The sequence below is a fragment of the Pseudonaja textilis genome, chromosome Z (genome assembly GCF_049901715.1).
Source record: "Pseudonaja textilis isolate UNSWEBS1 chromosome Z, rPseTex1.2, whole genome shotgun sequence".
NCBI lineage: Eukaryota > Metazoa > Chordata > Lepidosauria > Squamata > Elapidae > Pseudonaja > Pseudonaja textilis.
Genome location: NC_142008.1, coordinates 107,014,204 through 107,029,827, shown reverse-complemented (window position 1 = coordinate 107,029,827; position 15,624 = coordinate 107,014,204). Strand labels below are relative to the sequence as shown.

General features: G+C 41.3%; 1 protein-coding gene across 5 annotated transcripts in view; it reads right to left on the bottom strand.

Moving 5' to 3' along the window:
* Positions 1–15,624, bottom strand: part of LOC113448493 (von Willebrand factor A domain-containing protein 5A-like) — a 35,374-nt gene that overhangs the window by 7,806 nt on the left and 11,944 nt on the right. For all 5 annotated transcript variants that reach the window (XM_087915617.1, XM_087915616.1, XM_087915618.1 and 2 more), the window contains exons 2-13: positions 13,066–13,142; positions 10,562–10,764; positions 8,731–8,953; positions 7,348–7,514; positions 5,218–5,332; positions 4,632–4,804; positions 3,947–4,035; positions 3,502–3,646; positions 1,797–1,876; positions 1,536–1,650; positions 708–872; positions 422–525 (exon numbers count right to left, since the gene is read on the bottom strand). In XM_087915617.1, coding sequence (XP_087771743.1) covers positions 422–525; positions 708–872; positions 1,536–1,650; positions 1,797–1,876; positions 3,502–3,646; positions 3,947–4,035; positions 4,632–4,804; positions 5,218–5,332; positions 7,348–7,514; positions 8,731–8,953; positions 10,562–10,764; positions 13,066–13,105 — 1,619 coding nt within the window. In that variant the 5' untranslated portion in view covers positions 13,106–13,142. The remainder of the gene's footprint in view (positions 1–421; positions 526–707; positions 873–1,535; positions 1,651–1,796; positions 1,877–3,501; positions 3,647–3,946; positions 4,036–4,631; positions 4,805–5,217; positions 5,333–7,347; positions 7,515–8,730; positions 8,954–10,561; positions 10,765–13,065; positions 13,143–15,624) is intronic.

Here is a 15,624-nt window from a genome sequence, read left to right as displayed (position 1 = left end):
TATGAAACCAGCCAAATCTCTTGGCTGAAGGATATGAATCCAGAGGGCAAGAGATGACACACACATCTGAGCAATAAACTTGATTAAGGTGGTGGCTTCCTACTTTCATTTGGCATTAACATACAAAGGACATATTATCTCCAAGAAGAAATGACTGTGCTGGGTGAAAAGCACCTCTCTTTGAATCAACAAAACAGCTTCATCTTTTTCTTGGTTCATAAGCTGCTCCTGGTCGCATCATGTATGAAGAGATAGCTAGGAGCAGCTCATGAAGAAACTCTGTGAATCTGAAAAAAGAGGCATCTGCTTCAGGATTCAGATAAATGATTTGAATGTGCTCCCACTAACACACTCATGTGCCTCTTTTAAAGGGTTTGTTCAGACTTGGGTTCCACCTTGAAGGAAAAGTTCTGGGCTCTACCTGTCTGTCTTCTCAAGTTGGAGTGAGAACTTTGTTGTTTCTGTGGGACTCTCATTTTGGAAATTATACCGAACAATGGCTGTCCCCTCCATGGAGCCTGTCATCTGCATAAAAACAAAAGGAAGGGGAAAAGAAGGAAAATTCTTTCTGAGAACCAGGATGTTTTGGAATTAGAGCTGCCAAGGAAGGGCCACTGAAATACCCTTAGCTGAGCCAGCACAAGTCATAGTCCACACCACAGGAGGGAGGATTGCTCAAGTTGGTGGGCCTCAGGTGGATCACTTGCCTGAAGTTGGCCCTGGATCTGGGCATAGATGAGGCAGCGCTGACCTTGGAAAATGACCTGAGGGCCTGACCCCACAAGTTTGGCTTCAAGGCCAGATGGCAGTTCCCAGTTCAGAGAGATCCCTGATACTGCTGGCTGAAGGGCTTTCTTCAGACTTTGCAAAGCCTGCAGGAAACAGGAATTTTACAAAGAAGCAGTATAAGATTTCAGCATCCTCTGAGAAATAAAATACAAAATTTATTCTTAAAATATTACGGTTGTCACTGCTCTAGCTTTGAGGTTACGGAACAGCATCTGCAAAAACAATCAACATTTCAGCTGCACATAGATGTTCTCTTCTGCTCCCACTCCACATGACACAGCAAGTCCTCTGGACTGTGACTGGTAATAATAGTAGCAAAACAAAACAACTTGATTGAAAACTAAATATAAACTGTAGCTTTTGGCTGCAAAGGAGGCAACCCTAACCCTAACTAAACTTATAAGTTGAAGATTACCTGTAATAATTTTATTATTAATCCCCAAGCTCCAAATAATAAGGAGACAAGGATCTATATCTACTACCCCAAAACTTGTGCCTCATGTAGAACATATATTATAAACCAAAACAAACAATTGGTTTTCAACTAGTTCTTGTTAGCATTAAAGAACTGAATCCATATAATTTCTAATGCCCCCTACCTTATCTCAAAGGTATTAAACTACTGCAGCTGAAATATTAAAAACTTATAATTAAGTGGCAGCCAAAAAGATGGTAAATCCTGGAACTACAGTATATATCAATGACATGCAGCAAAGCTAAAACCCTTTAAGAGGAAGAGACCTCACCTTGGCCTGCATGCGTTCCTTGCCAGTAATGAATTCAGCACTGCCTCCAGCAGCTCGAGCAATGCCTTTGACCAGGGATGTGGAAGCCCCTTCCCCAATTCCAAAGGAGAAGCACCTGTTTGGTGAAGAAGTAAGAAGCTGATGGAAACCAAGCAACAAAAACATTAAGAAAAAAATTGCATCCTTTCTTCTTACCTGTTCCGTGAGCACTGTGCACTAGAATTGGACATGACTGACAGGGAAACCTTTACCTTTTCTTACCTATGGAAGTGACTGTTACGTCGAACTTCAGCAATGACCTCATTTGTATTGAACACTTCTCCATCAGTGAACACAAAGATCTGTGGAGATAGAGAATAACTTGGAAGTGAAAATTGTATAGGAAAGGAAGAAGAAGATTGGAAACAAGAAGAAATTTAATTTGAACTTTCTATGGCTTGTCAAATAGACAACAGGACTGGAATGAAGCCAAGGATTTGCTTAACAATTCAACATTCCAAAAACTGGTTTGGTTCTAGAAATGGTGACCTGCTCATATATAGTCACTGTTTCTGTTCTACCAATGTTGGTGAGTATGTTGACTTGCGAAGTAGTCTCTAGATTAGAAATTTTAACCTGATAAAAATAATACAAGCAAATTTGGAGTGAAATTCATATTGGTTTTCTTGGTGGAACATTGACCAAAATATACTCAAAGTTATTAGTAGTATTTACCATTAATAAAGAATGCTGCATGTAGTATTGGTATAACTGAGACTGGTAACCTAGTTCAGTGGCCTCCAACTTTTGTGGCTCGGCTGGTGGTGAAGATGGGAACTGGTCCACATGAGTGGTGGGCTGGTGTGTGTGTGTATGTGTGTACGTGCGTGCGTGCAGCTCTACTTACAAGAGAGAAAAGTTTTGGGGGCATTGTTTTGAGCTCCTTCATGCTTTTCTGCACCGAAAGCTTTTGCAAAGGGGCAGAAGGCTTGAATCTGTGTGAGATCACTCCCCCAAATCCTTTTGTTCGTTTGCAAAAGCTTTTGGCACGGAGAAGAGAAGCCTTTGGGGGCACAGTCTCATGCTTCTTCAGACTCACTGGGGCTGCCCAATCCTGCAAAAGCAGATCAGGTGTCCTGTGCAGGCAGCTCACTCAATCAGAAAAGCCAAGCAAGGCACTCTTATCCCACTCAGCCTCTTCTTTCACAGCTCCACTTTTGGAGCAGGCGGCTGGTGGCCTGGTGTAGGGAGAGAGGGGCACTGGGCCATGTGAATGGTGGATGCACATGCACACTCATGCAAGAGAGGTCTTTGTGGGGCTGCTCATGTGAATGGATCTGTGTGCACTCACCAGCCCACCTATCAGGCGGTCTGGTTCTGAATAGGCCACGGCCCAGTAGTGAACCGCCACCTGCAGGTTGGGGATTCCTGACCAATATTTTCCCTATCTTATTAAAAGTGGCATGTGAAGACTTTAATGATCTAATGCCATGATGGCTTTGGAGGTCAATATTTATGGGCCCACCAGGTGATAATCATTACATTTGGAAGAATATAAGAGTATGAAACGTATAGAATGCAGATTAAGGGAATAAATGGAAGAAAAACAGAAATGTACCTGTGAAATTAAGAACAAGAGAAAGATGTAATAGATCTAAATGAAGGTCTTGTAGAATAGCATTGCTATATATACAGAAAAGAATGTGAGCATTTAGTTATGGATGAAAGGTCTCAACAGTATGGTAGAAAATACAAATTGGTATAAACTAAAACTATTTGGTTGCAAGCCAAAAAAGACTATGCAAGCCATACACGACTATGTTTGTAACACTTATAGCATATAATAAAATTTAAAGCTTGTTCTAGCTTATTGTTAAAGCTTATTGGTAGTTACAGGCATTATTATGTGCTTTTCTATAAATCTTTTTGTGCTCGTGTATAAATCCTGATTCTATCTAAAAAGAAAGATCTTATTAGAACTGAATACCTGTCGAGGATGTCCTTCAAAGCATGGCTGGCTGTAAATAGCCTTCAGGGGTTTTACAATCTCTGTACCTCCCAAGTCACAATGCAACTCCTTCACACGTTGGACAGATGTATCCATAGTTTCCTGGGTATACTTAACACTCTGCCTGCGGAGGGTGCAAGAGAGTGAAAGCTATTACTAAGCTAAACCAAGTTCTATGATAAAGCTTTCAGATGATTTTCAAGTTAAGAAAAGAAAGTGCCACATGCAAGACACATCACTGTGTAATATTTTTTTTCTTCTACTCTTAATTTCAGGACTTTGGAGCTTCTTCTATTTTAAACCTGTATTTGTGTTAAAAGCCAATTATTCATTTGATTCTTTCCAACTATATTTTACATAACAAGGAGGAGCTGGAGAAACCAAGAAATAAAAAGATGGAAAAAGGGCATCTTTTAATACTCACGGGTAAAATGAATCATAAGTAGAGCCAAAACCATAGATGTTGAAGTAACATCCCAGAGGGAGACTCTTTAGCAAGAAAATCAAGGTCTCCTGAAATGGAACGGGGAGAGAAACATCCAGAGTCACTTTAGATACTTCGGCACATCTTTTCAGATTCAGATTGGCAGTTTCCATATTCATCATCTCTACTTTTCTGAGGTCCTCCCTTTGCAAGGTCAACTGTTGTGTTTGGATGTAGGTTAAAGAGACTTGGGCTTCAATTATCATCCCAGCTCTCACTTTGTGACCTTCCCTAGATACTAAATCCACTGTACTTCACATAGTTGTTTTTACAGGTCAGAGGGAAAGGACCTTGTACAGCACCTTGAAAGATTAAGCACCTTAAAAGATTTGAGGAAATTCTACACAGACAATACATGCAGCCTATAAATATTGTAGACCAGCCTTTTCTTCACCACAGACCCCGTTTAAATACCTTTTGTGGCCATAAACCATGGCCATGGACCACCCCCCAGACTTAACTCATGATTTAAATCACGATATTTCTTCAAGCTTTCATGGACCCCCCTATGATGACATAGCAGCCCCACAGGACTCCAGGTTGCAAACCACTGTTCTAGACCACTTTTCATTCTCCATTCTTTAACAATCGAACTGATTCACCCACTCATCCACCTTTAAAGTACCTTAGCACTCTCGATGCGTGATTGTGAGCCCGAACTGTAACCAATGAGGGTACCCATGCTGCCAGAGCGATCCAGCAGGAAGATAAACTCTCCAGGAACACACTGACCTGCTTTGGCAGCTGGAATGTTTGGGTACAGGCTTAGCAGGAGGGCTGGGTCTCCCATCAGTGAACCTATATTTGCAGGAAGAAAGCAATCAATAGGTCTTTTCAAACGAGGTCCAGGCAGAAGAAGAACATCATGGCTTCAAAACCTATGGGATTGGTTTGGACACTTAACTCAACAGCACTTTTTCATGAGGCTGTTGATAAAAGCAGGATCGCCAACATGATTGCCAACATCCGATGATGGATATGGCACAAGGAGGAGGAGGCATTTTCACTCAAGGCAGAACCCTTCCAATTCTTAGGACTTCTACTTCAGTCACAAGATAGCTTATGCCAAAGATAAAGAACCTGTGTTCCTCCATATGTTGCTGAGTTGCATGTCTCAGCATCCTTCACTGGTAGGCCTAGTTCTCAGAGGTATTGCTGAGAACTGTAGCACAGAGGCATAAATTCCCACCTCTGCCTTCAGCTTTGCTTACCTGGGGTAGCTCCAGATTTCCCAGCCTCTAAAATGGTACTGGTCTTGTGCACATCTTCATAATATATCAGCAGTTCCACATCACGGTCAAATTGGTGCCCTTTAGCCAAGGAGACCTTTAGGAAGATAAGTGAAATCAAAGTGCTTGCAGGTTGTAGTTCTAACATTGTGGTAGACCCCAGGCCATTAATTCTTGTGGCAAATGCTATGCTAAGTAGCTAAAACAAGGAAGTTGCTTAAAATTTTGTTATGTAAACACTGCCTTGGCTTAAGTCTTCCATTATCATTTTTAACTGTGATAGGAACACTGATAGGAGCAGTTCATCCAGATACCTAGCCATTTGGCCCATTCTAAGAGGACTTTCAGAAGATTTGTTTAGCCTTGCAAGCTCATCTACCCTTTGTCAGAATGCCACGCTTTTTTGCGAATAATGGGACTGGTAGCATAACATATCTGAAGACTACCTGATTGGAGAACAGGCAACTGGGAATCTTTTGGCCAGCACAATCAGTCCTTAGAACCCTAAATAATATCATCAGGGCAAGTGAGTGGGGGTTGGTTCATTATTTCTAATTATTATTTCTAATAATGATTATTTCTAATAATTATTTGGGAAATCATGTACAGGTAACCCTTGACTTACAACCACAATTATCACATAATCTCAGTCATTGAACGAGACCCCATATGACTGCTTTGCTCAACAGCTAGAATCTCAGCAGAGACAGACACTTGTGTGCAGCTTGTGCTGGACCTGCCTCTTCACTCCTTTTATCAAACTGCTTCTCTGCTCAGGAGCTGAAAGTCTTCTTTGCCAAACTCCAAGCAGGATTTTCAGTCCCTGAACAAAGACATTTGTGCAAGGCCTGTGCTGGGCTTGTCCCATCCATCAGGCACCTCACACTCCTTGGCTTACCACGCAGTCTCTCCATTTAGATTTTGGTGCCCTCTTGTCTTTGGTGGCTGACTGAAAGACCTGTCTGCCAAAGGAGTTCAGCTCCCCTCAATGCACAAAAGGGAAATCTTTTGATTAGGTGCAAGAATGCGGCTCTTTCAGCCAGCATCTATAGACAAGAGGGAGCCCTTTCACAGCAGATGCAGCAGCTTACAACTACCAACTTTCTGGGAAAGCCAGTAGAAAAGATTTGCAATGACGATTACATGATTGAGAGGTGCTTGGCAACTGATTGTAAGGTTGCCAGGCACCCAGACAGTGTTATTATGACTGTCGGGGTTTTGCAGTGGTCTTTAGGAAAGGATGCTTTATGGATGTAAAGCATCCTTTCCTAAGCTATTGTAATTCTACACCATCATTAAATAAATGAGCAGATGTTAAGACAAGCATTACTCGTAGCTCTTACTTCACAGCAGACTAAAACTTTTCAGCAGTTCTAAAAGGAACTACATCTGGCAACTCCTATGCATTTAGAGCCTATTCCAGTGGTGGTTAACCTTTTCGGCACTAAGTGCCGAAATGGGAGAACCCCCACCCCCACCCCCGAAAGGCATCAAGTGCTGAAATGTGCACACATGTGCCAGAAATCAGAATAGCTGTTCCCTGCATGCACATACACACTGGTCATCTGGTCTTCCGGCTTCTAATGTGCATGCGCATGTGAAAACCAGCTGGCCAGCCAGTTTCTATCACACATTTGCGCACCAGTCAGCTGTTCTTTGTGCATGCATGTGTATTAGAAACTGGAAGATCAGGTGGCCAGCATGCATATGCACGTTGGGAGCTGCTCTTCTGGTTACTGGCGCTCCCGCTTGCGCAAAGTCCAGATGGCTGGTAAGCGCTGGAACCTGGAAGAGCAATGGGCGACAGCTAGCATGCCCAGAGAGATGGCCCTGCGTGCCACTTCTGGCACATGTGCCATAGGTTAGCTATCATGGGCCTGTTCTATTGGGGCAGCAGCACCACTGCTTTTCAGCATCAGTCTTAATCCCACATCCTGTTTTTGTTTTTTCTTCTAAAAGGCAGTTCAAATGATGTGAAAAATCCTGTATTTCATTTTGTTGTTGGCTTCATACAAACTATTGATGTGGTGTAGGAAGTGTGCACATGCTGAAAAATTACTTTTTATCCAAAGTTTCTCCCAATCCAACTCTTTAGGTCCTGGGCAGCCTTACCTGGGCAGCAGTGCGATCCTCTGACATATTTTGTATAAGACTGCATTTTGAATCCACCCGGTTGATGCCATAGGGGGACTCCACCTTGGCACTGAGGGTGAGAGCATAAGGTAGAGCTTCTGTGGACACTCGTGGTATCTGCTGGGAAACGGTGCCCCCTTCTGAGCCTGATAAGAGAAAACGTATGTGAGGTTCTGCCTATACAAAGTGGGGAGGCTCTTTGAGGATTCGCAGGGATAGCTGCCTGAATCTGGGGCAAGCATACCATCCAAAATAGGAAAGAGGCACTGTGGTGCTAGGATTATTACGTTAGACCAAGGGTATCAAACACAAGGCCCACAGGCCGGATCCAGCTTGTCCTGGAAAATGTAAGAGGCCGGCCTGTTTTGCTTTGGTCCAGTATACCCAATGCGAAAAGGAAACATTGGGCCAGCGTGGCTTTGGCCTGGTCTACCCAGTGTGAAGAGGAAACGTGACAGCAGTTTGGGGAGTGGCATCAAGCTGGCCACACCCACCCAGCTGGCCATGCCTCCCTGAGGTCAACCATAGCCCTGATGCGGCCCTTAATGAAATTGAGTTTAATACCCCTGCTTTAGACCAAGACACCTCAGGTTCAAAACTCTGTATGGTTACAATCTTCACTCTGGTTTTTTATTCCAGCAGATACTTTACTTGGACCCCAAAGCTACGCAGAGAGGGATATGCTTACTATTTGGCTACTACAGAAGAAACCAATTACTCCTGCGAAGAAAAGGAGGTGTCCACAAAACCATAAAGAATCCTGCTCAAATTGGAGGTCATGTTATCTTGTCCTAAGCCCCCAGCCTGCAAACCAACCTACTTCATGAAGATGGTGTTAGAAGAAAATAGGAAGGGAAGAAAATCACTTTATATCAGTATTTCTTTTCAATTTGGAAAGAAAAATAATGGGATGTGATAGCTGAAGGTCTTCAAGACCTTTACATCTTCTTCTACTCATCTGGAGGACACCATCTTGCAAAAGTCTGGTTTAGTAGCTGCACATCGTTTTGAGCTCTACCCATTAAAGAAAATGGTAAAATTAAATGGAAAAGATCAGTGGCAGCATGCATCTTTCTCAAGCTTCTTACTTCAATAGTTTATTGTTTTAATGGCAAACCACAGCTGTGTTTGCACATTGTGACTGAAACACTATTAGCTGCACATCCCCAAAGAATGTATACAACATGTCGACATTTTGCCTTCATATCTTGTATGAATCTAGCCACAGCTGTTGGTTTTTAGGATGAAACTGAGTTAATTATCCCAGTGCCTGACAACATTGAGCAGGGAGGGCAGTGAAGGGATCTATTAGAGGCTTTGTTTTGGGGACTCCATGCTGTACTTGGGAATATAGTTAGTTACCTTCAGGAACATAGCGGGGGTTCAAGACAGCTGGCAGGACAAAACGGACGGCATCATCTGGTTCCACTGCTAGTGCTTGAACGTAGCGCAGTTTAAGTGTGGCTTCCCCACCAGGAGGAAGATTGCCCAGGTTGCACATGAAAATGTCACTGGTATTTTCTTCTCTCCCAAGCAGGAAAGCCTGGTGGCCTTCACTCAGGGCATCATCATATTCTTGCTCTGCCTGGGTTGAAGAAGAGGGAGAAAGAAGCAAGAACAGGACAAGTGATTAAAGTAGTCACAAATAAAATACCTCTGAGGGTTTAAAAAAAAAAATCCCAGGCAGCAATGGCAATTCACTTTCATAATGTTGGCAAGATTACATGCACCTAATTCTCAGACAAGGAGTTTAGTAACCTTTCCAGATAGTCTTCCTTTCAAATAAAAAACACATTCACAGGTGTGCGCAGTTACACTATTCCTATCATCACTTAATTTTTCACTATGGTAGAGGAACAAATGTCATCAAGAAAATATATAAAACCTGAAAGAAATGTATTTAAACTGGTGTAGCATAGTTTATTTATTTATTTATTTATTTGGTTTGTCAATTGCTTACAAGATAATAGGTATAAGTAAAAACATAGTTATGAATACATGGATACATATAAGAAAAAAAAAAGAAACAATAGGACAGGGATGGTAGGCACATTGGTGTGCTTATGCACGCCCCCTACAGACCTCTTAGGAAAGGGGTGAGGTCAATAGTAGAAAGTCTAAAGTAAAAATTTTGGGGGTTTGGGGAAGAAACCACAGAGTCAGGTAGAGTATTCCAGACATTGACCACTCTGTTGCTGAAGTGATATTTCCTGCAATCAAGTTTGGTGCGATTAACCTTGAGTTTGTATCTACTGTTTGCTCTTGTGTTGTTATGGCTGAAGCTGAAGTATTCATTGACAGGTAGGACATTGCCATGTATGATTTTATATACTATACTTAGATCGGACCGAAGGCGTCATAGTTCTAAGTTTTCTAGGTCTAGAATTTCAAGTCTGGTGGCATAAGGTATTCTGCAATGAGTAGAGGAGTGGAGAACTCTTCTTGTGAAATATTTCTGGACTTTCTCAACTGTGTTAATATCAGATATGTAATGTGGGTTCCAGACTGATGAGCTGTATTCGAGTATTGGTCTAGCAAATGTTTTGTATGCTCTAGTTAGTAGTGTAATATTACCAGAGAAAAAGCAACGTAAGATTAGGTTAACAACTCTTAATGCCTTTTTGGCTATGTAGTTACAGTGGGTTCTAGCACTTAGATCATTAGAGATGAGTACTCCAAGATCCTTGACAGAGTTTGGATCATCAACAAGGTCTTGACTATTCAGCTTGTATTTTATTTTCTGATCTTTTTTTTGCCAATATATAAGACAGAACATTTATTTGTTGAGATTTGAAGTTGCCATTTGTTTGACCATTCTGAGACATAGTCGAGGTCTTTTTGAAGGGTAGCAATAGTGTCTGTGGAGCTGAATAGCTTTACATCATCAGTGAAGAGAATGCAGTTGCTCTTAATATGATCACAGAGGTCATTTATATAGAGTATGAAGAGAGTTGGTCCTAGAACACTGCCTTGGGGGACACCACTGTTGACATGTACAGAATTTGACAGGACGCTCCCAATTTTGACCATTTGTCGTCTGTTTGAGAAGAATGCTTCTATCCAGTTATGCAGGGGTCCAGAGATACCATAAGATTTTAGTTGATTATGACCTGTAGCTGGGTGCAACAGTATAATCTCTTATGCCTTCCCAAAGCTAGACCCTTGCAAAATGAAATGTTTTATTACTTTGTACCTGCTTCTTCTCTCGGATCTGGGCCTCAATCCGTTTCCCATCTATCAGACCTTCAAAGGCATAAACTGCAGCTTCATCATCCAGAGGGAAGACAAAAGTGGCCTCCACTGGATTCTTTTCCTCATTCTGGTACTGGAGTTCCGATACGACGTCAGCCACGAAACCTCGTATAATGACATCCACTGAAATGCTTTTCAAAGGCACTGGGGTGTGGAAATAACAAAGAGGATAGTTAACTCAGTATCTGGCCTGGCCCAGAGCAGAAAACCGTCTGCTAAGAGTTAACTGCTGAAAGTGCTGGCAAAATATTTTTTGTAGGTGTTATGCCCCTATCCCAAGATCTGTAACCCCCAAATCATTATTAACATATGGGATTTATATGGCAACCCATCTTACATGTGCAAACCCTGGGCACCATACATAATTAAAAAAATGAACAATCACAAAATCTAATAATCAAAACCAATTAAAAATGCAAAAACCATAGTAACAAAAAGGCAAGGGGAACACCTTCTAAACTTATATACAATGCAACCAATTGGGGCTCTACAATTGCATGGGATTCAGAAGCTTGATGCATATACAGGTTTTGAGGGCCTTTTTTGAGGGCCCAGCAGGATGGAACTAGCTTCACCTCAGGGGAAATTTGTTCCAAAGGATGGATGCCGTAATAGAAAAGCTCTCTTCTTAGATCTGTAAATTGCTTAGAGAGGCCTGTAAAGCACTGTATATAAGTTTAAGTTTTATTGCTATCCCACTAAGGGGGGCATGACATGATTTTAATTTGTTAACTAACATAATTACTTTGTATTTTAATTTAACTTATTTTTCTCTCTTTTAAAATGGCATTAAGGCTCATTACATTGGGACACAGTGGCTCAGCTAAGATGCTGAGCTTGTCAATTAGAAAGGTCGGCAGTTCGAATCCCTAGCACCACATAACGGAGTGAGCTCCTGTTACTTGTCTCAGCTTCTGCCGGACGAGCAGTTTGAAAGCATGTAAAAATGCAAGTAGAAAAATAGGGACCACTTTGGTGAGAAGGTAACAGTGTTCCATATGCCTTCAGCATTTAGTCACGCTGGCCACATGGCCACAGGGATGTCTTCAAACAACGCTGGCTCTTCGGAGATGAGCACCGCCCCTAAACCCAGAAATGATTAGCGTGGGGAACCTTTACCTTTTAAGGCTCATTACAGGCTGGAATGTAGGAGATGTTTTTACTCGGTTGCTGTATGTATTGATTGATAGCTTTTAACTTCCTAAACTGAAAAGATAAACTATAGAAGGGAGGGCTGGAGATTATCTCCCAAAGAAAAAGTTTGTTAGTGCTAATTCTGGTTTGTCTGTTTGTGAACTCCAAACAGCCTTTTCCTTGCTAACATCTTAAATTTTATGCCTCTTCTGACATCAGATCTCATTTAAATGGACATACATGTAGCATGTTTGACTTTATGTAGTTGATTTAAAAGGGGTTACTTTTAACCTGTTCTATCAACTTTTCCTCTTGCATTGTCTTTGTTGTGTTAGCTATAAAATGGAATGTAAAATAAGGATCTGTTTTCCCTCTTTGAGAAGAATGCCTTTTGTCTGCATATTCTGATAAATTGTCATTAAATGATCTTTCTGTCTCAGTCTATCTCATTGTAAAATAGGCCTACTGAGGCATGAGCCTAAAAGAAAAAAAGCCATATTTGGCCTTCGTTGCTAAATAAAGTTCATTGGCTGATTGGACCCACAGCATATCTGCCAGATATAATAGAATAGATAAATGGAATTAGGGAGAGGCAGTCCCTCAAATAACCCAATCCTGTGCCGTGTAAGGTTTGAAAAGTTATACAGGTAGTCCTTGACTTACAACAGTTCATTCAGTGACTGTTCAAAGTTACAATGGCACCGAAAAAAGTGACTCAGTCATCACCCCTTTCAGTTACAACCTTTGAAGCATCTCTATGGTCACGTGATCAGAATTCGGAGGCTTGACAATGAGTTCACTTTTATGACAGTTGCAGTATCCTGGGGTCATGTGATCTCCTTTTTTGATCTTCTGACAAGCAAAGTTATTGGAGAAGCCAGATTCACTGCGTTACTAACTTATCAACTGCAGTGATTCACTTAACAACTGGGGCAAGGCAGGTCGTAGAATGGGACAAAACTCACTTAACAAATGCCTCAACAACAGAAATTTTGGGCTCAATTGTGATCATAAGTTGAGGACTACCTGTAATTAGCATCTTGAACTGGATCAGGAAGCAAACTGGCAACCAAAGCAGCTTACAGAGCAGAGGTGCAATTTGTGCAGGTCTTGGTGCACACAAAGCTGTCTACCTTGTTGTATTTTACACTACTAAAACATCCAGATATTCTTCAAGGGCAGAGTATACAAATGATCCTCAAAGCTATACAATTAAAATCATAAGCTGAAAGACATCATAGCTTCCTTTTAAAGTCATATGCAACTTGCCATTTTACTCAACATTAACCGGCAATCAGATACTCAATTTACCTGGCTCTTTAAAGGATGTGAGAAGGCCACATCGATGCATAACTAATGCTCTATGGAGAAGAAACAAGGCACGCCAACTGTGGAAGACAAAAAAATTACCTTTATATATAAGAGATAACAGCAAATGGAAAAAACTCAAGCCAGATATTCTTTCTATAATGTAATTTTGTATTGTCACCCTATAAGGTAGATAAGACAGATCACAAAAATGACTTCACTGAAAGTCTAGAATACATTTTAATGCAGATCCTTCTCCATTTGTTGTCTTAACAGCTTCTAGATGGCTTCTCCGTAGTCATATCTGTGGCTCCCTATACATTTCAAGGTAAGAGACAAAGACATTTCCCAAATATTTAATATACCAATCTAAGTTAAAGCTAAGAATTGTACGGTTCCAGAGCTTGTTTGATTCCCATAAACCCATGCCAACATCACTAATTATCAGAAGTTAGTGGAAGTGTAATGTAACAAATGACCATTTTGCTTGTTCTGATTTATGAGATTAACTAGACTCCTGGAAGTCATTCTTGAGAGCAATGCATTTACTAGATTTTAGGCAGGGCTGTTAGCCAACTCTGGAGAAGGCGGCTTTGATCGGGGACTTAACTTTCTTGATAGCAATTGGAATGGAAACACTGGCTGCTCAGCACTTGCCCAGTAGACATTCTATCTCATTCTTCATTTTCTTTAGACAATAGGAATTCACCTAGTGTTCAGTGCCAGTCAAATATTTTGAAAGCTCAGCCCGCATAAACATCTAGAAATGAAGTGGGCCTGGGTAGGGCTGAGGACAGTACCACTTGCCATAGACCTCATTTCTCCAACCAGATACTATTCAAGATCTAATTCTAATAATTTGCAACAACCCTATTTTGGAATGTGGATGTTGCAGTCCAATGCAGGCTGTTTTGAAATTCCAGATTTAAGGTAGAGGTAAATTCTCAGAGTGCCAGTTTGGTGCAAAGGTTAAGGCACTGGGCTAGAAACTGGGAGACCCTGAGTTTTACTGCCACCTTAGATATATATAGCCAGCAGGGTGATCTTGGGCCAGTCATACTTTCTCAGCCATAAAAAGGGGGCAATGGCAAACTGCTTCCAAAATTGTGCCTAGAGAACTGCAGTGATATTGTAAGTTGAGTGGAAATTTCCCCAATTATTAACTTATTAACAATCAGAGACATTTGTAAGCTATGATGAACATTAGCCAGAATTACTGACTGTGCCTTTGCCACTTTTTAAACATCTGCCAGCAAGAGCTGACACAAATAGGCTGACCACAAATATCTCTTATACAGACTACTGATAGGATGTGGCTTTAACACTTACCTAAAATACATTGCAGGCCTGCCCATAATTAGAAATGTAAGGTGACATGATATTTACCTTAAAGAGTGGTTAGGGACCTCCAGACACTCAGGGTCTAGAGATGAATGAAGTTTACTAGTAGCGTAATAAAAACCACATCCAAAGGTAGTCACCTTATACGGTAATGAAGTGGGAGTAACTAGTTAATAGAGCATTACTGCTTCAGACAGGAAGGCAGTGCAGAGAGTGGTGAAGATGGCAGAAAAGATTATTGGCTGTTCACTTCTTTCTATCCAGGACATAGCACATAAGCAATGCTTGAGCAAAACACAGGATTGTCTGGGACGCTACACATCCTCTTCAGAACTTGTTTTCCTTGTTACCTTCTGGAAGGGGCTTCGTGGTATCCAAAGCAGAACATCCAGATTCAGTCACAGTTTTGTTACATACAGCACCAACCTTATAAACTCTCAAGTTTCCTCTTTCCGTTATGTATTCAAAATAGACAGTGATTAATATTTATACATACATACATACATACATACATACTTACATACATATATGGTGTATGTGTGTTATGGGTATGGGTAGATATATACTTTCTTTTCAGAGCAGGCAACAGAACTTCAGTTTTAATTCTCCTTCATCTTGAGCGGAAATTGACTTCCTCAATTTCCCTGCTTAGTCAGTCTTCTAGCCTCCAACATGTCCAGATAGTGGCCAGAAATCAGTGCTGGCTGGAAATTATGTATGTGATTAGGGCAAGAGTCTTCAAACTTGACAGCTTTAAGACTTGTGGACTTCAACTCCCAGAATTCCTGAGCTAACATGACTGGAGGAGTAATTCTGGGAGTTGAAGTCCACAAGTCTTAAAGCTGTCAAGTTTGAAGAGTCTTGGATTAGGGGAACAAGACTATATATGTGATTAGGGACACAAGAGGTTATTGACCAAGAACAGAGAAATAGAAATTCAAGGATAAGTGGATTAAGGGCATAGAACAGGGGTCCTCAAACTTGGTGACTTTAAGACTTGTGGACTTCAACTCCCAGAATTCCCCAGCATTCTGGGAGTTGAAGTCCACAAGTCTTAAAGTCTTCAAGTTTGGAGATCCCCGGCATAGAAGTTGTTTGATTCTTTGAGAAACTTGAGTGCAAAGGGATGAAATTCGCAAAAAATCCAGAACAGGAGATCGTGACAGTAACTTATCGGGAAGGCAAGTTTACACTATTTTGTTTTTCCTGTAGGCGAAGCAA